At 40.4% G+C, this 24,089-nt stretch overlaps 1 protein-coding gene across 1 annotated transcript; it reads left to right on the top strand.

Moving 5' to 3' along the window:
• The first annotated feature begins 925 nt into the window (after positions 1-925).
• LOC311114816 (NACHT, LRR and PYD domains-containing protein 12-like) lies at positions 926-23,079 on the top strand. The gene is made up of 13 exons (XM_084190051.1): positions 926-1,007; positions 1,137-1,365; positions 2,001-3,721; positions 5,225-5,394; positions 7,295-7,468; positions 13,086-13,259; positions 13,827-14,000; positions 14,890-15,063; positions 15,953-16,109; positions 17,509-17,654; positions 19,211-19,367; positions 20,830-21,010; positions 22,513-23,079. The coding sequence occupies exons 2-13, from the start codon at positions 1,155-1,157 to the stop codon at positions 23,034-23,036; spliced, it is 3,963 nt and encodes a 1,320-aa protein (XP_084046177.1). The 5' UTR covers positions 926-1,007; positions 1,137-1,154; the 3' UTR covers positions 23,037-23,079.
• Positions 23,080-24,089: the final 1,010 nt, after the last annotated feature.

Below are 24,089 nucleotides of genomic sequence, written 5' to 3'. Positions count from 1 at the left end.
AGAGTGAGGCACTTATTTCTCTGAGAGTGAGGCAGATATATATTATTACTGTGTAAAACCTAGCAGTACTACTTATTTCTCTGAGAGTGAGGCAGATATATATTATTACTGTGTAAACCTAGCAGTACTAATTATTTCTCTGAGAGTGAGGCAGATATAGCATTGTGCAAAAAAACATGATTATTTGTCTCTCTGAAATGAAACCATCAAGTGATAGATTTTAAACAAATACATGTCTGTCATTGAACAATCACATACCATGATTAGCTAGTGAAAAAACACACCAATCTCTTTCAGAATTTCTTTAAACAATAAAAGCAAATTGACCAACATTTCTGAAAATGGATATATAGCGTTTTGGAATGAAACTCTTGTTTCCCCATCTGAGCTCAGAGTAGATGAGAGACGTAATGTTTGTCTCTGTTGTGTTGAAGTCCAATCAAGCAGGAGAGACCAGCCTCCCCTGTACCCAGCTGTGTGTCCATGAAGAGTGACTGGTCTATGGGTCTTCCTGAACACTTTAGAGAGGGAGACTTTTCTACTGAACAAAGGTAAGAAGAACTCATGGGTCATGTTCAGTGAGTTAAACAACACTGTCTCTAGTCATTTCTCCTCTCCCATTTTCCCATTTCTTTTTGTTGTTTTCATAATCCATAGGCTAACCCTTTTTTCCATTTTCATAGTCCTGAAACAATATTAAACAAACACTACATTCCCTCCCTGTGTGTGTGTGTGTGTGTGTGTGTGTGTGTGTGTGTGTGTGTGTGTGTGTGTGTGTGTGTGTGTGTGTGTGTGTGTGTGTGTGTGTGTGTGTGTGTGTGTGTGTGTGTGTGTACGTGTGTGTGTGTGTGTACGTGTGTATGTGTGTGTGTGTACGTGTACTCCCTGGATGAGGAAATGTAATCTGATGTTTTGTCCACAGAAACCAACAGGAGAGATCAGAGTCAGAGATTCTCAGTGGTCAGTCTTCCCAGAGTCATCAAACAGACCTGGCCTCCATATTCAGTGTATGTGGTCCTGTTATGTACATTTGTTTTTGTTTACCTCAAGTAAAGTTGATCTGTCAATCATTCATTCATGTGTTAATGAGAAAGCATTTCTTCTCTAGCTTAACTTATTTACTTGATTTATTTCAGTTGCTTGAAGAGAATATTATGACATTTGTGAAGAATGAGCTGAAGATGTTCAAGAGGATTCTTAGTCCAGAATTCCCAGGAGGCTTTGAGAGTCAGAAGCAGGATAAGGAAGTGGTGGACGCTGAAGATGAGAAGCAGGAGAGCAGTGCCAGAGAGGGGGCTCTGAAGATCACACTGCACGTCCTGAGGAAAATGAACCAGAAGGAGCTTGCTGACACACTGGAGAAAAGTAAGAGCTGTCTGCCTCATGTTGAATGCTGTTTTATAACAAACATTTAAAAGCTGTAGCTAAAGTACAGCTAAAGTAGCTGTGTAACTCAATGATATTGTAGCAGCCTTAATACTACACCTAGTGACCTCATCAAGTAGCAGCAGGGGCAACAGATTAAAAAAAATATTACCTGGCTGTTGTTGACAAGCATTGTCCTAATCAGTTCATTATCATATTATTAATATTTGATTCATTGATTGAAATAACGACCCCATTCTCAGTAGCCTATTCCAGCAGGTTACTTGGTAACAGAAGCACTTCCTACCTCAAAATCGTCTTGTTATTCATGTTAAATAAATGAATCTGTCAATTTGAACTAAGCAAGCTGGTAAATCATTCAGCTTACATCTTGCCTACATCTTGCCCAGGCTACTGGAGGCTGTCTGAAATAACATGTAGGCCTATCAGGGTCTATGTTTTGGCCTAGTTTTCAACATTAATAATACCATCAATAATGATATAAATCAGTCACACCAGTCTGTAATGCATTATGAAAACAGTTAAGAGAGTAAACTTTAGAAAACATCCTTACAATACTGTAGGCTTTAAAACAGACTTAATATTAATATAATCTGTGTTAGTTCTTCATTCAGATGAGCTTGCTGTGATTTGCCAACGTGAACTCAAATCTAATCTAAAGAAGAAGTTTCAATGTGTATTTGAGGGGATCGCTAAACAAGGAAACCCAACACTTCTCAATAAGATCTACACAGAGCTCTACATCACAGAGGGTGGAACAGGAGAGGTCAATAATGAACATGAGCTGAGACAGATTGAGACAACAACCAGGAAACAAGCAAGACCAGAGACTGCAATCAAATGTAACGACATCTTCAGACCCTTAACTGGACAAGACAAGCCTATCAGGACTGTGCTGACAAAGGGAGTCGCTGGCATTGGAAAAACAGTCTCTGTGCAGAAGTTCATTCTGGACTGGGCTGAAGGAAAAGCAAATCAGGATGTCCAATTTGTATTTTCATTCCCTTTTCGGGAGCTGAATTTGATGAACGGGGAAAAACACACATTGATTGAACTTCTCAGTCACTTCTCAATGGAAACCAAAGAATCAATAATATCCAACTACGACAAGTACAAAGTTCTGTTCATCTTTGATGGTCTGGATGAGTGCCGACTGCCCCTAGACTTCCAGAAGAACAAGATCTGCTGTGACGTCACAGAGTCAACCTCAGTGGATGTTCTGCTGACAAATCTCATCAAGGGAAATCTGCTTCCCTCTGCTCTCCTCTGGATAACTACCCGACCTGCAGCAGCCAATCAGATCCCTTCAGGGTGTGTTGACCAGGTGACAGAGGTACGAGGGTTCAATGACCCACAGAAGGAGGAGTACTTCAGGAAGAGATTCAATGATGAGGACCTGGCCAGCAGAATCATCTCACACATAAAGACATCAAGGAGCCTCCACATCATGTGCCACATTCCAGTCTTCTGTTGGATTTCTGCAACAGTCCTTGAACACATGTTGAAACATAAGAGAGACGAGATGCCCAAGACTCTGACTGAGATGTACTCACACCTTGTGGAGTTTCATACCAAACAGAAGAATGAAAAGTATCTTGGGAAAGAAGAGACAGTTCCACACTGGAATAAAGAGAGCATTCTGTCACTGGGAAAACTGGCTTTTCAAGAGCTTGTTGACGGCAATCTGATTTTCTATGAAGAAGACCTGAAAGAGGCTGGCATTGATGTCAATGAAGCCTCAGTGTACTCAGGATTGTGCACACAGCTCTTTAAAGAGGAATGTGTGCTGTACCAGGACAAGGTGTACTGCTTCGTGCATCTAAGCATTCAGGAGTTTCTGGCTGCTGTATATGTGTTCCTCTCATTCATCAACAACAATGAGAATCTAATGGCCGAACCGCAAGTTACTGAAGTTACTGTCTTCAAGAGTGCTGTGGATAAAGCCTTACAAAGTGAGACGGGAATCCTGGACCTTTTCCTCCGCTTCCTTCTGGGCCTCTCACTGGAGTCCAATCAGAAGCACTTACGAGGTCTACTGACAAAGACAAGAAGCAGCTCACAGAGCCATGAAGAAACAGTCAAGTACATCAAGAAGAAGATCAGGGAGAATCCCTCTCCAGAGAGGTGCATCAATCTGTTCCACTGTCTGAATGAACTGAATGACCATTCTCTAGTGGAGGAGATCCAAAGCTACCTGAGATCAGGAAGTCTCTCAAAAGAAGAACTGTCACCTGCACAGTGGTCAGCTCTGGTCTTTGTGTTGCTGACTTCAGAAAAGGAGCTGGATGTGTTTGACCTGAAGAAATACTTCAGGTCAGAGGAAGGTCTTCTGAGGCTGCTGCCAGTGGTCAAAGCCTCCAGAGCTGCTCTGTGAGTACATAAAATGACATTTAAGTACTAATCATCAGGAAGAAATGTTCAGTTTAGAGAAATATATGTATTATTGAAAAACATATTGAATCAATGCATTGATCTTCAAATTAGTATAACAATATGACCATACAATTCTAGGAGACAGAAGATGAATCTATATGTTGTTTAAGAGAATAAACCAAATGCATCTGCCATTGTCCTTCTGCCATTGTCCTTCTACACTACTGGTGTTAAATTAACAGTGTGTTTGTGAAATCATGATGATCTCTCTGTCAGGCTGTCAGGCTGTGGAGTCACTGAGAAAGGCTGTGCTTGTCTGGTCTCAGCTCTGAAGTCAAACCCCTCACACCTGAGAGAGCTGGATCTGAGTAACAATGACCTGAAGGATACAGGAGTGAATCTGCTCTCTGCTGGACTGGGTAATCCCCACTGTAAACTGGAGACTCTGAGGTCAGTATTCCTGTAGTTGGTCAACAAGTGATAACTGTTCACCAGATCCACATGTGTTTACCAGGCACACATAGTCCACACCATATGTGTTTGGACAGTGAAGCTTACAGTTTTACATTTGGTGCTATGCTCCAGCATTTTGGATTTGAGATATAATGTTTCATATTAGGCAACAGTACAGAATGTCACCTTTTTATTTAATGTTAATGGTGAGAGGTTAGCATGTTTTGTTGTAGCCTCTGTAACTTTCTCATTCATTATTATTCATGATTCATTCATGATTTTTCTTAATCATGGCATCATCAGGATTAATTTAGTTATGTTTAGAAACATGTTAATTACTCACTTAGACAGAAATTTACTCCAGCCATCATCCACCATTCAGTTACTATCGGGCAAAACATAACCCAAAACACAACCAAAACAAACTGCAAATGCAACCAATGAGTTTGGGACTAAATACTCAACTTTTGACTACTTTAATACACTATAAGTGAATTGGTCAGAATACTTATGACTTCTTGAAATAGGGGGACTAGACACGTAAAGTGCTTTTATTTTTTCTAAAAGGTGAAAGAGACTTGTATAAAAATACCTTCAAATAAAAGGTGACATTATATACTGTCACCTCATATGAAACATTTGATCTCAAATCCAAAATGCTGGAGTACAGAGCCACATTTAAAATGTTAGCTTCACTGTCAAAATAGATATGGTGTGGACTGTATACTCAATACAATCTAAATCTGATACCTCACTGTCAGTCTTTTGACTGATACTGCTTTTTAAACTGCTCTGGTCAGTCTACTCAAATATTTGTACTTTATATTTTTCTCTCTACAAGCAATACTTTGATAATTTGTCATTTCTAATAATGATACGTTAATTTATGAATAGATATGGCAGGTTTCAGGACACTGATGTATCTGAAAATGTTGAAAAAATATACTGCCACTATTTTCACCACCAAAGAATAGCAGTGTGGTTTTAATATGATTTGACTCTTTACAGGCTGTCAGGCTGTCTAGTCACAGAGGAAGGCTGTGCTTCTCTGGTCTCAACTCTGAAGTCAAACCCCTCACACCTGAGAGAGCTGGACCTGAGTAACAATGACCTGAAGGATTCAGGAGTGAAGCTGCTCTCTGCTGGACTGGGGAATCCCCACTGTAAACTGGAGACTCTGAGGTCAGTATTCCTGTAGTTGGTCAACAAGTGATAACTGTTCACCAGATCCACATGTGTTTACCAGGCAAACATAGTCCACACCATATGTGTTTGGACAGTGAAGCTTACAGTTTTACAGTGGTGTGAAAAAGTGTTCGCCCCCTTTCTGATTTCTTATTTGTTTGCATGTTTGTCACACTTAAATGTTTCAGATCATCAAACAAATTTAGATATTAGTCAAAGATAACACAAGTAAACACAAAATGCAGTTTTGAAATGAAGGTTGTTATTATTAAGGGAAAACAAAATCCAAACCCACATGGCCCTGTGTGAAAAAGTGATTGCCCCCTACAACCTAATAACTGGTTGGGCCACCCTTAGCAGCAACAACTGCAATCAAACATTTGAATTCCAATGAAGTTTTTACAGCGCTGTGGAGGAATTTTGGCCCACTCATCTTTGCAGAATTGTTGTAATTCAGCCACATTGGAGGGTTTTCGAGCATGAACTGCCTTTTTAAGGTCATGCCACAGCATCTCAATAGGATTCAGGTCAGGACTTTGACTAGGCCACTCCAAAGTCTTCATTTTGTTTTTCTTCAGCCATTAAGAGGTGAACTTGCTGGTGTGTTTTGGATCATTGTCCTGCTGCAGAATCCAAGTTTGCTTCAGCTTGAGGTCACAAACAGATGGCCGGACATTCTCCTTCAGGATTTGTTGGTAGACAGCAGAATTCATGGTTCCATTTATCACAGCAAGTCTTCCAGGTCCTGAAGCAGCAAAACAGGCCCAGACCATCACACTACCACCACCATATTTTACTGTTGGTATGATGTTCTTTTTCTGAAATGCGGTGTTACTTTTATGCCAGATGTAATGGGACACACACCTTCCAAAAAGTGCAACTTTTGTCTCGTCAGTCCACAGAGTATTTTCCCAAAGGTCTTGGGGATCATCAAGAGTTTTTCTGGCAAAAACGAGACGAGCCTTAATGGTTTTTTTGCTCAGCAGTGGTTTTCGTCTTGGAACTCTGCCATGCAGGCCATTTCTGCCCAGTCTCTTTCTTATGGTGGAGTCATGAACACTGACTTTAACTGAGTAAGTGAGGCCTGCAGCTCTTTGGATGTTGTTGTGGGGTCTTTTGTGATCTCTTGGATGAGTCGTCGCTACGCTCTTGGGGTTATTTTGGTCGGCCGGTCACTCCTGGAAAGGTTCACCACTGTTCCATGTTTTCGCCATTTGTGGATAATGGCTCTCACTGTGGTTCGCTGGAGTCCCAAAGCTTTAGAAATGGCTTTATAACCTTTTCCAGACTGATGGATCTCAATTACTTTCTTTCTCATTTGTTCCTGAATTTCTTTGATCTCGGCATGATGTCTAGCTTTTGAGGATATTTTGGTCTACTTAACTTTGTCAGGCAGGTCCTATTTAAGTGATTCCTTGATTGAGAACATGTGTGGCAGTAATCAGGCCTGGGTGTGGCTAGAGGAATTGAACTCAGGTGTGATAAACCACAGTTGAGTTGTGTTATAACAGGGGGGGCAAACACTTTTTCCCACAGGGCCATGTAGGTTTGGATTTTGTTTTCCCTTAATAATAACAACCTTCATTTCAAAACTGCATTTTGTGTTTACTTGTGTTATCTTTGACTAATATTTAAATTTGTTTGATGATCTGAAACATTTAAGTGTGACAAACATGCAAACAAATAACAAATCAGGAAGGGGGCAAACACTTTTTCACACCACTGTATTTGTACTTTTATATTTGTCTCTCTACAAGCAATACTTTGATAATTTATGAATAGATATGGCAGGTTTCAGGACACTGATATATCTGAATATGTTGAAAAAAATATACTGCCACTATTTTCACCACCAAAGAATAGCAGTGTGGTTTTAATATGATTTGACTCTTTGCAGGCTGTCAGGCTGTCTAGTCACAGAGGAAGGCTGTGCTTCTCTGGTCTCAGCTCTGAAGTCAAACCCCTCACACCTGAGAGAGCTGGACGTGAGTAACAATGACCTGAGGAATTCAGGAGTGAAGCTGCTCTCTGCTGGACTGGGGAATCCCCACTGTAAACTGGAGACTCTGAGGTCAGTATTCCTGTAGTTGGTCAACAAGTGATAACTGTTCACCAGATCCACATGTGTTTACCAGGAACACATAGTCCACACCATATGTGTTTGGACAGTGAAGCTTACAGTTTTAAATTTGGTGCTATGCTCCAGCATTTTGGATTTGAGATATAATGTTTCATATTAGGCAACAGTACAGAATGTCACCGTTTATGTGATGTTAATGGTGAGAGGTTAGCATGTTTTGTTGTAGCCTCTGTAACTTTCTCATTCATTATTATTCATGATTCATTCATTATTTTTATTAATCATAGCATCATTAGGATTAATTTAGTAGTGTTTAGAAACATGTTGTCTACTCACTTAGACAGAAAATTACTCCAGTCATCATCCACCATTCAGTTACTTTAGGTCAAAACATAACCCAAAACACAACCAAAACAAACTGCAAATGCAACCAATGAGTTTGGGACCAAATACTAAACTTTTGACTACTTTAATACACTATAAGTGAATTGGTCAGAATACTTATGACTTCTTCAAATAGGGGGACTAGATACATAAAGTGCTTTCATTTCTAAACGGTGAAACAGATATGTATTAAAATATCCTCAAATAAAATGTGACATTATATACTGTCACCTCGTATGAAACATTTGATCTCAAATCCAAAATGCTGGAGTATAGAGACACATTTAAAATGTTAGCTTCACTGTCAAAATACATACAGTGGGGAAAAAAAGTATTTAGTCAGCCACCAATTGTGCAAGTTCTCCCACTTAAAAAGATGAGAGAGGCCTGTAATTTTCATCATAGGTACACGTCAACTATGACAGACAAATTGAGGGAAAAAAATCCAGAAAATCACATTGTAGGATTTTTAATGAATTTATTTGCAAATGATGGTGGAAAATAAGTATTTGGTCACCTACAAACAAGCAAGATTTCTGGCTCTCACAGACCTGTAACTTCTTCTTTAAGAGGCTCCTCTGTCCTCCACTCATTACCTGTATTAATGGCACCTGTTTGAACTTGTTATCAGTATAAAAGACACCTGTCCACAACCTCAAACAGTCACACTCCAAACTCCACTATGGCCAAGACCAAAGATCTGTCAAAGGACACCAGAAACAAAATTGTAGACCTGCACCAGGCTGGGAAGACTGAATCTGCAATAGGTAAGCAGCTTGGTTTGAAGAAATCAACTGTGGGAGCAATTATTAGGAAATGGAAGACATACAAGACCACTGATTATCTCCCTCGATCTGGGGCTCCATGCAAGATCTCACCCCGTGGGGTCAAAATGATCACAAGAACGGTGAGCAAAAATCCCAGAACCACACGGGGGGACCTAGTGAATGACCTGCAGAGAGCTGGGACCAAAGTAACAAAGCCTACCATCAGTAACACACTACGCCGCCAGGGACACAAATCCTGCAGTGCCAGACGTGTCCCCCTGCTTAAGCCAGTACATGTCCAGGCCCATCTGATGTTTGCTAGAGTGCATTTGGATGATCCAGAAGAGGATTGGGAGAATGTCATATGGTCAGATGAAACCAAAATAGAAATTTTTGGTAAAAACTCAACTCGTCGTGTTTGGAGGACAAAGAATGCTGAGTTGCATCCAAATAACACCATACCTACTGTGAAGCATGGGGGTGGAAACATCATGCTTTAGGGCTGTTTTTCTGCAAAGGGACCAGGACGACTGATCCGTGTAAAGGAAAGAATGAATGGGGCCATGTATCATGAGATTTTGAGTGAAAACCTCCTTCCATCAGCAAGGGCATTGAAGATTAAATGTGGCTGGGTCTTTCAGCATGACAATGATCCCAAACACATCGCCCGGGCAACGAAGGAGTGGCTTCGTAAGAAGCATTTCAAGGTCCTGGAGTGGCCTAGCCAGTCTCCACATCTCAACCCCATAGAAAATCTTTGGAGGGAGTTGAAAGTCCGTTTTGCCCAGCGACAGCCCCAAAACATCACTGCTCTAGAGGAGATCTGCATGGAGGAATGGGCCAAAATACCAGCAACAGTTTGTGAAAACCTTGTGAACACTTACAGAAAACGTTTGACCTGTGTCATTGCCAACAAAGGGTATATAACAAAGTATTGAGAAACTTTTATTATTGACCAAATACTTATTTTCCACCATAATTTGCAAATAAATTCATAAAAAATCCTACAATGTGATTTTCTGGATTTTTTTTCCTCATTTTGTCTGTCATAGTTGATGTGTACATATAATGAAAATTACAGGCCTCTCTCATCTTTTTAAGTTTGTTTCTGGTGTCCTTTGACAGCTCTTTGGTCTTGGCCATAGTGGAGTTTGGAGTGTGACTGTTTGAGGTTGTGGACAGGTGTCTTTTATACTGATAACAAGTTCAAACAGGTGCCATTAATACAGGTAACGAGTGGAGGACAGAGGAGCCTCTTAAAGAAGAAGTTACAGGTCTGTGAGAGCCAGAAATCTTGCTTGTTTGTAGGTGACCAAATACTTATTTTCCACCATCATTTGCAAATAAATTCATAAAAAATCCTACAATGTGATTTTCTGGATTTTTTTCCCTCAATTTGTCTGTCATAGTTGACGTGTACCTATGATGAAAATTACAGGCCTCTCTCATCTTTTTAAGTAGGAGAACTTGCACAATTGGTGGCTGACTAAATACTTTTTTTCCCCACTGTATATGGTGTGGACTGTATACTCAATACAATCTACCGTAATTTTCGGACTATAAGCCGCGCCTTTTTTCAAATTTTTCGACCCCTGCGGCTTATATAACGGTGCGGCTAATGTATGGATTTTTACAGCTAACGGCCACTAGAAGACCTCCTAAATCTATGGATTTTACAGGTTACAGTCCACCAACTTTAACTCTATGGGCTCTATGACCGGTCCGCGCCCCCCACCTTTAAGCGGCGGGCTCCAGCAGGAAAAGCTGGAGGCCGGAAAAGAGTGAGACAGGTAGCGCGCAAAAGTAAAAGTGGAACCGAGAGTGGTACGAGAGACAGAACGAGAGACAGAACGAGAGCAAGACAGACAGACATTACGAGAGCGAGACAGTTTGTGCAAAGGAAGTTTTCATGCACAAACCCTCATTATGGAAAACAAACGTAGAAATGCATATGATGCAGCTTTTAAGTTAAAGGCAGTCAATCTGGCTGTAAAAGAAGGAAATAGAGCTGGTGCACGTAGCCTTGGCATCAATGAGTCAATGGTGAGACGTTGGAGACGCCAGCGGGAAGAACTGTCTCAATACAAAAAGGTAATAAAAGCAGATGGCCCGAACTTGAAGACTTTCTTGAAGATTGGGTGAACACACAGAGAGCAGACGGCCGAGGTGTTTCCACCGTGCAGATCCGACTGAAAGCTGAAACAGTCACCACCGAAATGAAAATTGAAAATTTTAGAGGTGGACCATCCTGGTGTTTCAGATTTATGAGACGAAAGGGACTCTCCATCAGGGCGCGGACGACTGTGTGTCAGCAAATCCCTCCCGACTACCAGGAAAAAATAACAAACTTCGGCGAATTCACACAAAGAATGATAGAGGAATATTCCATCGGACCGGACCAGATCATAAATATGGATGAAGTGCCTTTGACGTTTGACCTACCTCTCACTAGGACTGTTAACAAGAAAGGTGAATCGTCCATCACGTTGAGAACCACTGCCCACAAGAGAACGAATTTCACTTGTGTTCTTGGCTGCACAGCATCTGGATTAAAGCTTCCGCTAATGGTGATTTTTAAGCGGATTACAATGCCAAAAGAAAAGATCCTGAAAGGCATCTCTTTTAAAGTCAACAAGAAAGGGTGGATGATGGAAAGCATAATGAATGAGTGGCTGAATGTGTGGCTGAATGAGTGGCTGAATGAGTGCTACGTCAAGCGCCCTGGAGGATTCTTTCGCCCAAAAAAAGCTTTGCTCGTTTTGGACAGCATGAGGGCCCATATAACGGATTATGTGAAAGCAGCCATCAAGAGCACAAACTCGATTCCAGCTGTGATTCCTGGGGGCACAACGAAGCATCTGCAGCCACTCGACATCAGTGTCAATCGTGCGTTCAAAGTGGCACTACGCGTTCAGTGGGAGGCGTGGATGACTAGCGGCGATAAATCATTCACCAAAACTGGTCGCATGCGAAAAGCAACTTTCGCTCAAGTTTGCGAGTGGATCCTGATAGCGTGGAGGAGTGTCAAAACATCCACGATCATTAACGGGTTCCGAAAGGCTGGACTGCTGCGTGATGAAGAGGAGGACGCCGCCACAGCTGAGGCCCTTCAGAGGCTGTTCGATTCCGTCAGTGACGAAGAGAAGTTCGTTGGTTTTGAGAGCGTCAACGAAGGAGAGAGGAGAGTGGCTGACGAAGCAACCCTGAGCCTGTTCGTTTCCGACACTGAAGATGAGGACTTTGGTGGTTTTAGTACGCAGGAAGAAGACGGAGATGAGGATTAATGACTTGACTTTTCTGGTTACAGCCGTGTACTGCACCTTAGCCTAAAAGATGAAGACGAGGATTAATGACTTTTCTGGTAGGCTGATTACCGTATATTTTAAGCAGCCGTGTTGCTGCAACTTTAGGTTTACGCGCTTACTGTCGTGTTAAAGGGACTTTATTTTGAACTTTTAAAAAAACACATTTACTTTAGCCATTGATATTGCATACATTTACATTTTAGTCATTTAGCAGACGCTCTTTTCCAGAGCGACTTACAGTTAGTGAATGCATATATATTTTTTGATACTGGCCCCCCGTGGGAATCGAACCCACAACCCTGGCGTTGCAAACGCCATGCTCTATCAACTGAGCTACATCCCTGCCGGCCATTCCCTCCCCTACCCTGGACGACGCTGGGCAAATTGTGCGCCGCCCATGAGTCTCCCGGTCGCGGCCGGCTGCGACAGAGCCTGGATTCGAACCAGGATCTCTAGTGGCACAGTTAGCACTGCGATGCAGTGCCTTAGACCACTGCGCCAATCGCCAAGCGCTGTAAGCTTTGTTTTTTGTTATGGTACTACTGTAGGCTATAATGTAGATACATATTCAAAGATGTGCACACTTTTTCAAGGTTTTTCACAAATAACCAAAGTTAAGTGGTTAAATGATTGTGACGCTATTAACTAATTTTGCTGGAATACGTTATGCAAATATGCAACTTGTTTGTTGAAATGTTAATAAATGGGAGCTTCCTCAAGCAGCCATCTCTTTCCCGACAATCCCCTCTGTGCACGAACCCTTACATATGGTAATTAAACAATAAAACACCTGCGGCTTATAGTCCAGTGCAGCTTATATATGTACACATCATTCAATTTAGCTGCTGCGGCTTATACTCCGGTGCGCCTTATAGTGCGGAAAATACGGTAAATCTGATACCTCACTGTCTGTCTTTTGACTGATAGTGCTTTTTAAACTGGTCTGGTCAGTCTACTCAAATATTTGTACTATACATGTTTCTCTCTACAAGCAATATTATGATCATTTCTAATAATGATACATTCATTTATGAATAGATATGGCAGGTTTCAGGACACTGATATATCTGAATATGTTGTAAAAATATACTGCCACTATTTTCACCACCAAAGAATAGCAGTGTGGTTTTAATATGATTTGACTCTTTGCAGGCTGTCAGGCTGTCTAGTCACAGAGGAAGGCTGTGCTTCTCTGGTCTCAGCTCTGAAGTCAAACCCCTCACACCTGAGAGAGCTGGATCTGAGTAACAATGACCTGAAGGATTCAGGAGTGAAGCTGCTCTCTGCTGGACTGGGGAATCCCCACTGTAAACTGGAGACTCTGAGGTCAGTATTCCTGTAGTTGGTCAACAAGTGATAACTGTTCACCAGATCCACATGTGTTTACCAGGCACACATAGTCCACATCATATGTGTTTGGACAGTGAAGCTTACAGTTTTAAATTTGGAGCTATACTCCAGCATTTTGGATTTGAGATATAATGTTTCATATTAGGCAACAGTACATAATGTCACCTTTTATTTTAGGTTTTTCATACATATCTGTTTTTCCGTTTAGATAGGAAAGCATTTTATGTGTCTAGTTCTCCCATTTGAAGAAGTCGTAATTATTTGGACAAATTCATTTAGTCAGAAGTCACTGTCTGTCTTTTGACTGATACTGCTTTTTAAACTGCTCTGGTCAGTCTACTCAAATATTTGTCATATGCATTTTTCTATCTACAAGCAATACTTTGATAATTTATCATTTCTAATAATGATACATTCATTTATGAATAGATATGTCAGGTTTCAGGACACTGATATATCTGAATATGTTTTAAAAATATACTGCCACTATTTTCACCACCAAAGAATAGCAGTGTGGTTTTAATATGATTTGACTCTTTGCAGGCTGTCAGGCTGTCTAGTCACAGAGGAAGGCTGTGCTTCTCTGGTCTCAGCTCTGAAGTCAAACCCCTCACACCTGAGAGAGCTGGACCTGAGTAACAATGTCATGAAGAATTCAGGAGTGAAGCTGCTCTCTGCTGGACTGGAGAATCCCCACTGTAAACTGGAGACTCTGAGGTCAGTATTCCTGTAGTTGGTCAACAAGTGATAACTGTTCACCAGATCCACATGTGTTTACCAGGCACACATAGTCCACACCATATTTGTTTGGACAGTGAAGTTTACAGTTTTACATTTGGTGCTATGCTCCAGCATTTTGGATTTGAGATATAATGTTTCATATTAGGCAACAGTACATAATCTCACATTTTATTTGATGATAATGGTGAGAGGTTAGCATGTTTTGTTGTAGCCTCTGTAACTTTCTCACTCATTATTATTCATGATTCATTCATGATCTTTCTCAATCATGGCAGTCACAGACTTGATTTAGTCATTGCATTCAAAGAATATGGGACCAAATACTAAACTTTTGACTACTTTAATACACTAGAAGTTAATTGGTCAGAATACTTGACTTCTTGAAAAAGGGGGACTAGATACATAAAGGGCTTTTATTTTTCTAAATGGTGAAACAGATATGTATAAAAATTCTCTCAAATTAAAGGTGACATTATATACTGTCACCTCATAAAAAACATTTGCTCTCAAATCCAAAATGCTGGAGTATAGAGCCACATTTAAAATGTTATCTTCACTGTCAAAATAGATATGGTGTGGACTGTATACTCAATACAATCTAAATCTGATACCTCACTGTCTGTCTTTTGACTGATACTGCTTTTTAAACTGCTCTGGTCAGTTTACTCAAATATTCGTACTATACATGTTTCTCTCTACAATCAATATATGATCATTTCTAATAATGAAACATTCATTGATTTATGAATAGATATGGCAGGTTTCAGGACACTGATATATCTGAATATGTTGAAAAAATATATTGCCACTATTTTCACCACCAAAAAATAGCAGTGTGGTTTTAATATGATTTGACTCTTTGCAGGCTGTCAGGCTGTCTAGTCACAGAGGAAGGCTGTGCTTCTCTGGTCTCAGCTCTGAAGTCAAACCCCTCACACCTGAGAGAGCTGGATCTGAGTAACAATGACCTGAATGATTCAGGAGTGAAGCTGCTCTCTGCTGGACTGGGGAATCCCCACTGTAAACTGGAGACTCTGAGGTCAGTATTCCTGTAGTTGGTCAACAAGTGATAACTGTTCACCAGATCCACATGTGTTTACCAGGCACACATAGTCCACACCATATGTGTTTGGACAGTGAAGCTTACAGTTTTACATTTGGTGCTGTGCTCCAGCATTTTAGATTTCAGAAAGAATGTTTCATATTAGGCAACAGTACAGAATGTCACCTTTTATTTGATGTTAATGGTGAGAGGTTAGCATGTTTTGTTGTAGCCTCTGTAACTTTCTCACTCATTATTATTCATGATTCATTCATGATCTTTCTCAATCATGGCAGTCACAGACTTGATTTAGTCATTGCATTCAAAGAATATGGGACCAAATACTAAACTTTTGACTACTTTAATACACTAGAAGTTAATTGGTCAGAATACTTGACTTCTTGAAAAAGGGGGACTAGATACATAAAGGGCTTTTATTTTTCTAAATGGTGAAACAGATATGTATAAAAATTCTCTCAAATTAAAGGTGACATTATATACTGTCACCTCATATAAAACATTTGCTCTCAAATCCAAAATGCTGGAGTATAGAGCCACATTTAAAATTGTATCTTCACTGTCAAAATAGATATGGTGTGGACTGTATACTCAATACAATCTAAATCTGATACCTCACTGTCTGTCTTTTGACTGATACTGCTTTTTAAACTGCTCTGGTCAGTCCACTCAAATATTCGTACTATACATGTTTCTCTCTACAATCAATATATGATCATTTCTAATAATGAAACATTCACTAATTTATGAATAGATATGGCAGGTTTCAGGACACTGATATATCTGAATATGTTGAAAAAATATATTGCCACTATTTTCACCACCAAAGAATAGCAGTGTGGTTTTAATATGATTTGACTCTTTACAGGCTGTCAGGCTGTCTAGTCACAGAGGAAGGCTATGCTTCTCTGGTCTCAGCTCTGAAGTCAAACCCCTCACACCTGAGAGAGCTGGATCTGAGTAACAATGACCTGAAGGATTCAGGAGTGAAGCTGCTCTCTGCTGGACTGGGGAATCCCCACTGTAAACTGGAGACTCTGAGGTCAGTATTCCTGTAGTTGGTCAACAAGTGATAACTGTTCACCAGATCCACATGTGTTTACCAGGCACACATAGTCCACACCATATGTGTTTGGACAGTGAAGCTTACAGTTTTACATTTGTTGCTATGCTCCAGCATTTTGGATTTCAGATAAAATGTTTCATATTAGGCGACAGTACAGAATGTCACCTTTTATTTGAGGATATTTTCATACATATCTGTGTTACTGTTTAGAAATGAAAGCATTTTATGTGTCTAGTTCTCCCATTTGAAGAAGTCATAATTATTTGGACAAATTCATTTAGTCATAAGTTTAGTATTTGGTCCCATATTCCTTACCTGCAGTGATTACATCAAGCTTGTGATTCTACAAACTTGTTGAATACATTTGCAGTTTGTTTTGGTTGTGTTTTAGATGATGTTTTTCCCAATAGAAACTGAATGGTGAATAATGTCCTGTCATTTTGGAGTCACTTCACTTGTATTGTCAGTAAGAATAGAAGATGTTTCTGAACACTTCTACATTCATGTGAATGATGATGAATGAGAAAGTTACAGATGATCATACCCCCTCTGTTATTGGTAATGGTGAGAGGTTAGCATGTTTTGTTGTAGCCTCTTTAACTTTCTCACTCATTATTATTCATGATTCATTCATGATTGTTCTTCATGTCATCATCAGGATTCATTTAGTTGTGTTTAGAAACATGTTATCTACTCACTTAGAAAGAAGATTAATCCATACATCATCCACCCTTCAGTTACTATTGGACAAAACACAACCCAAAACACAACCAAAACAAACTGCAAATGCAACCAACGAATTTGAGACCAAATACTAAACTTTTGAAAACTTTAATACACTATAAGTGAATTGGTCAGAATACTTATGACTTCTTCAAATAGGGGGACTAGATACATAAAGTGCTCTCATTTCTAAATGGTGAAACAGATATGTATTAAAATACCCTCAAATAAAAGGTGACATTATATTCTTTCACCTCATATGAAACATTTGATCTCAAATCCACAATGCTGGAGAAATGAGCCACATTTAAAATGTTAGCTTCACTGTCAAAATATATATGGTGTGGACTGTATACTCAATACAATCTAAATCTGATACCTCACTGTCTGTCTTTTGACTGATACTGCTTTTTAAACTGCTCTGGTCAGTCTACTCAAATATTTGTACTATACATTATTATATCTACAAGCAATATTGTGATTTTTTCTAATAATTATATATATATGACAGGTTTCAGGACACTGGTATGAATGAAAAAATATACTGCCACTATTTTCACCACCAAAGAATTGCAGTGTTGTTTTAATATGATTTGACTCTGTGCAGGCTGTCAGGCTGTCTAGTCACAGAGGAAGGCTGTGCTTCTCTGGTCTCAGCTCTGAAGTCAAACCCCTCACACCTGAGAGAGCTGGATCTGAGTAACAATGACCTGAAGGATTCAGGAGTGAAGCTGCTCTCTGCTGGACTGGGGAATCCCCACTGTAAACTGGAGACTCTGAGGTCAGTATTCCTGTAGTTGGTCAACAAGTGATAACTGTTCACCAGATCCACATGTGTTTACCAGGCACACATAGTCCACACCATATGTGTTTGGACAGTGAAGCTTACAGTTTTACATTTGGTGCTATGCTCCAGCATTTTGGATTTGAGATAGAATGTTTCATATTAGGCAACAGTACAGAATGTCACCTTTTATTTGAGGTTTTTCATACATATCTGTTTTAGTGTTTAGATACGAAAGCACTTTATGTATCTAGTTCTCCCATTTGAAGAAGTCGTAATTATTTGGACAAATTCATTTAGTCAAAAGTTTAGTATTTGGTCCCATATTCCTTACCCACAGTGATTACATCAAGCTTGTGATTCTACAAACTTGTTGAATACATTTGCAGTTTGTCTTGGTTGTGTTTTGGATGATGTTTTTCCCAATAGAAACTGAATGGTGAATAATGTCCTGTCATTTTGGAGTCACTTCACTTGTATTGTCAGTAAGAATAGAAGATGTTTCTGAACACTTCTACATTCATGTGGATGCTACTATGATTATGAATAATCATGAGTAAATCGTGAATGATGAATGAGAAAGTTACAGAGGAACAAGGATCATACCCCCTCTGTTATTGGTAATGGTGAGAGGTTAGCATGTTTTGTTGTAGCCTCTGTAACTCTCTCACTCATTATTATTCATGATTCATTCATTATTTTTCTTAATCATGGTATCATCAGGATTAATTTAGTAGTGTTTAGAAACCTGTTATCTACTCACTTAGACAGAAAATTACTCCAGTCATCATCCACCATTCAGTTACTATTGGGCAAAACATAACCCAAAACACAACCAAAACAAACTGCAAATGAAACCAACGTGTTTGAGTCACAAGCTTGATGTAGTCATTGTGATCAAGGAATATCAGACCAAATACTCAACTTTTGACTACTTTAGTACACTATAAGTGAATTGGTCAGAATACTTATGACTTCTTCAAATGGATGGACTAGATACATAAAGTGCTTTCATTTCTAAACGGTGAAACAGATATGTATTAAAATACCCTCAAATAAAAGGTGACATTATATACTGTCACTTTATATGAAACATTTGATCTCAAATCCAAAATGCTGGAGTATAGAGTCACTTTTAAAATGTTAGCTTCACTGTCAAAATAGATATGGTGTGGACTGTATACTCAATACAATCTAAATCTGATATCTCACTGTCTGTCTTTTGACTGATACTGCTTTTTAAACTGGTCTGGTCAGTCTACTCAGATATTTGTAATATGCATGTTTCTATCTACAAGCAATACTTTGATAATTTGTCATTTCTAATAATAAAACATCCATTTATGAATAGATATGGCAGGTTTCAGGACACATTTAATCAATGAATTGATTTTCACATTAGTATAACATTATTACCATACAATTCTAGGAGACGGAAGATGAATCTATATGTTGTTTAAGAGAATAAACCAAATGCATCTGCCATTGTCCTTCTACACTACTGGTGTTAAATTAACAGTGTGTTTGTGAAATCATGATGATCTCTTTGTCAGGCTGTCATTCTGTGGAGTCACAGAGGAAGGCTGTGCTTCTCTGGTCTCAGCTCTGAAGTCAAACCCCTCACACCTGAGAGAGCTGGACCTGAGTAACAATGACCTGAAGGATTCAGGAGTGAAGCTGCTCTCTGCTGGACTGGGGAATCCCCACTGTAAACTAGAGACTCTGAGGTCAGTATTCCTGTAGTTGGTCAACAAGTGATAACTGTTCACCAGATCCACATGTGTTTACCAGGCACACATAGTCCACATCATATGTGTTTGGACAGTGAAGCTTACAGTTTTAAATTTGGTGCTATGCTCCAGCATCCTGGATTTGAGATATAATGTTTCATATTAGGCAACAGTACAGAATGTCACCTTTTATTTGAGGGAATTTTCATACATACCTGTTTTACTGTTTAGATACGAAAGCACTTGATGTATCTAGTTCTCCCATTTGAAGAAGTCGTAATAATTTGGACATATTCACTTATATTGTATTAAAGTAGACATAAGTTTAGTATTTGGTCCCATATTCCTTACCTGCAGTGATTACATCAAGCCTGTGATTCTGCAAACTTGTTGAATACATTTGCAGTTTGTCTTGGTTGTGTTTTAGATGATGTTTTTCCCAATAGAAACTGAATGGTGAATAATGTCCTGTCATTTTGGAGTCACTTCACTTGTATTGTCAGTAAGAATAGAAGATGTTTCTGAACACTTCTACATTCATGTGGATGCTACCATGATTATGAATAATCATGAATGAATCGTGAATGATGATGAATGAGAAAGTTACAGAGGAACAAGGATCATTCCCCCTCTGTTATTGGTAATGGTGAGAGGTTAGCATGTTTTGTTGTAGCCTCTGTAACTTTCTCACTCATTATTATTCATGATTCATAAAATATTTTTTCTTAATCATGGCATCATCAGGATTAATTTAGTAGTGTTTAGAAACATGTTATCTACTCACTTAGACAGACAATTACTCCAGTCATCATCCACCATTCAGTTACTATTGGACAAAACATAACCCAAAACACAACCAAAACAAACTGCAAATGCAACCAACCAGTTTGGGACCAAATACTCAACTTTTGACTACTTTAATACACTATAAGTGAATTGGTCAGAATACTTATGACTTCTTCAAATGGGGGACTAGATACATAAAGTGCTTTCACTTCTAAATGGTGAAACAGATATGTATTAAAATACCCTCAAATAAAAGGTGACATTATATACTGTCACCTCATATGAAACATTTGATCTCAAATCCAAAATGCTGGAGTATAGAGCCACATTTAAAATGTTAGCTTCACTGTCAAACTAGATATGGTGTGGACTGTATACTCAATACAATCTAAATCTGATACCTCACTGTCTGTCTTTTGACTGATACTGCTTTTTAAACTGCTCTGGTCAGTCTACTCAAATATTTGTACTATACATGTTTCTATCTACAAGCAATACTTTGATAATTTCTAATAATGATACATTAATTTATGAATAGATATGGCAGATTTCAGGACACTGATATATCTGAATATGTTGTAAAAATATACTGCCACTATTTTCAACACCAAAGAATAGCAGTGTGGTTTTAATATGATTTGACTCTTTGCAGGCTGTCAGGCTGTCTAGTCACAGAGGAAGGCTGTGCTTCTCTGGTCTCAGCTCTGAAGTCAAACCCCTCACACCTGAGAGAGCTGGACCTGAGCTACAATCACCCAGGAGACTCAGGAGTCAGACTGCTCTCTGCTGGACTGGATGATCCACACTGGAGACTGGAAAAACTCAAGTATGTAGAGGGTTTATGTCAATGTTCATATCAGACATGTTGGAGTTATCAGGCTAGTTAAGACAAACATTCTGACCACCACTTGGACTAAGTTATATGCTGACCGTGTGTGTGTGTGTGTGTGTGTGTGTGTGTGTGTGTCCAGTGACCCACGTGTATCAGTACACACACTGGACACACACAAACACTGGACAAACACACACACTGGACACACACACACACACATTGGACACACACTGGACACACACACACTAGACACACACACACACACACACACACACACACACACTGGACACACACACACACACACACACACACACACTCACACTGGGGACACACACATACACTGGACAAACACACACACACTGGACACACACACACACACACACAAACACACTGGACACACACACACACTGGACACACTGGACAGACAAACACACACACACTGGATACACACTGGACACACACTGGACACACACACACACAAACAGTAGACACACACATTCACTTGACAAACACACACAAACTGAACACACACACAGTGGATACAAACTGGACAAACACACAAACTGGACACACACACACACACACACACTGGACACACACAAACTGGACACACACACATACTGGACACACACACACACACACACACTGGACACACACAAACTGGACACACACACACACAAACAGGACACACACACACACACAGAGACACACACATACACACTGGACACACACACACACACACACACACACAGACAAACATTCTTACCACCGCTCATACAAAGTTATATGCTGAATGTGTGTGTGAGTGTCCAGTTTGTGTGTTGTGTGTGTGTGTGAGTTCAGGTGTATCCCTCAATGACTGTCTGTTCTTCTGCTTACCGCTACAGTGTGGAACATGGTGGAGAGAACACAATGAAACCTGGACTTAGAAAATGTGAGTGTTGACTGCTGGGAAGAATATGACTAAGAATAAGTCTTAATTCAAGTGAAGTCAAAGTCAAAGACCACCATCATTACTTACTTGGTCATATTACATATCAGCTGTAGTTCTACAGAAGCACAAATCAGGGACACCACAGTTTACAAAGAGTTGCTTTGATAATGTGTGTGTCTGTGTGTGTGTGGCGTGTTCATGTTACTTTAGAAATGTGTGTGTGTGTTCATGCATGAAGATGTGTGTGTGTCCAATGTGTGTTCAGGATGTGTTTCCAGTGTGTGTGTTTTCAGGATGTGTGATTGTGTTCATCCATGCATACAGGTGTGAGTGTGTGTTCAATGTGTTTGTGTGTGTACAGGATGTGTGTGTGTGTGTGTTCAGGATGTGTGTGTGTGTAATTAATGGGAATAAGTGTGTTTTATATTACCATACAGTATAACATATGATCATTGAACAAATCTCAAGTTACCTTAACTTCTCCTTTTGATACCTAGAAACATCTCCATTAAATGAATTAGTGAAAAGTGAATGATGATGATTTCTAATATTGTGTCTGGTTTCATCCATCAGATGTCTGGGATCTCACACTGGACCCAAACACAGTAAACAGACTCCTCTCTCTGTCTGAGGAGAACAGAAAGGTGACATGGAGGAGAGAGAAGCAGCCGTATCCTGATCACCCAGAGAGATTTGAGGGCTGGAGACAGGTGCTGTGTAGAGAGGGTCTGACTGGGCGCTGTTACTGGGAGGTAGAGTGGAGTGGGAGAGGGGCTGATATAGGAGTGGCATATAAAGGAATCAGCAGGAGAGGAGGGGGTAGTGACTGTGGGATTGGATACAATGACAAGTCCTGGAGTCTGTTCTGCTCTGACAACCGTTACTCTGCCTGGCACAATAAGAAGTCCACTACCATAGACGTCCCCTCCTCCAGCTCCCACAGAGTAGGAGTGTATCTGGACTGGCCAGCCGGCACTCTGTCCTTCTACAGAGTCTCCTCTGACACACTGACCCACCTGAACACATTCTACACCACATTCACTGAGCCCCTCTATCCAGGGTTTAGGGTTTATCTTGACTCCTCAGTGTCCCTGTAAATAATAACCATGGTAACACTGGACACACACACACACACACACACACACACACACTGTACACACACACACACACACACTGGGAACACACACACACTGAACACACAAACACTGGACACACACACACACACACAGGACACACACACTGACACACTGGACACACACACTGGACACACACACACTGGACACACACACACACTGGACACACAAACACTGGACACACACACACACTGGACACACACACACACTGGACACACACACACACTGGACACACACTGTACACACACACACACACTGAACAAACACACACACAGGACACACAAACACTGATCACACACACACACACACACACTGGACACACACTGGACAAACACACCCACACACCGGACACACACACACAATGGACACACTCTGGACACACACACACACTGGACACACACACACACACACTGAACACACACACACAAACACACAGAGAACAAACACACCCTGGACACACACACTCACACACACACACATACACACACACACACAGGACACACACACACACACTGGACACACACACACACACTGGACACACACACACACACACACACACACACACACACACACTGAACACACACACACACACACACACTGGACACACACACTGGACACACACAAACACACACACACACACACTGGACACACACACATACGCTGGACACACACACACACGACACACACACATACACACTGGACACACACACACCTGACACACACACACACAGGACAAACACACTGGACACACACACACACACAATGGACACACACACACACACTGGACACACACACACACACCTGACACACACACTGGACACACACACACACTGGACACACACACACTGGACACACACACTGGACACACACACCCACATTGGACACACACACTCACACACACTGGACACACACACTCACACACACTGGACACACACAGACACTGGACACACACACATACACACTTACACACACACACACACACACACACACTGGACATACACACACACACACTGGACA

The sequence above is a fragment of the Coregonus lavaretus genome (genome assembly GCF_964263955.1).
Source record: "Coregonus lavaretus genome assembly, contig: HAP1_SCAFFOLD_233, whole genome shotgun sequence".
NCBI classification, from domain to species: domain Eukaryota; kingdom Metazoa; phylum Chordata; class Actinopteri; order Salmoniformes; family Salmonidae; genus Coregonus; species Coregonus lavaretus.
Note: the sequence above shows the minus strand (reverse complement) of the source record. Positions and strands in the feature narration are given on the sequence as shown.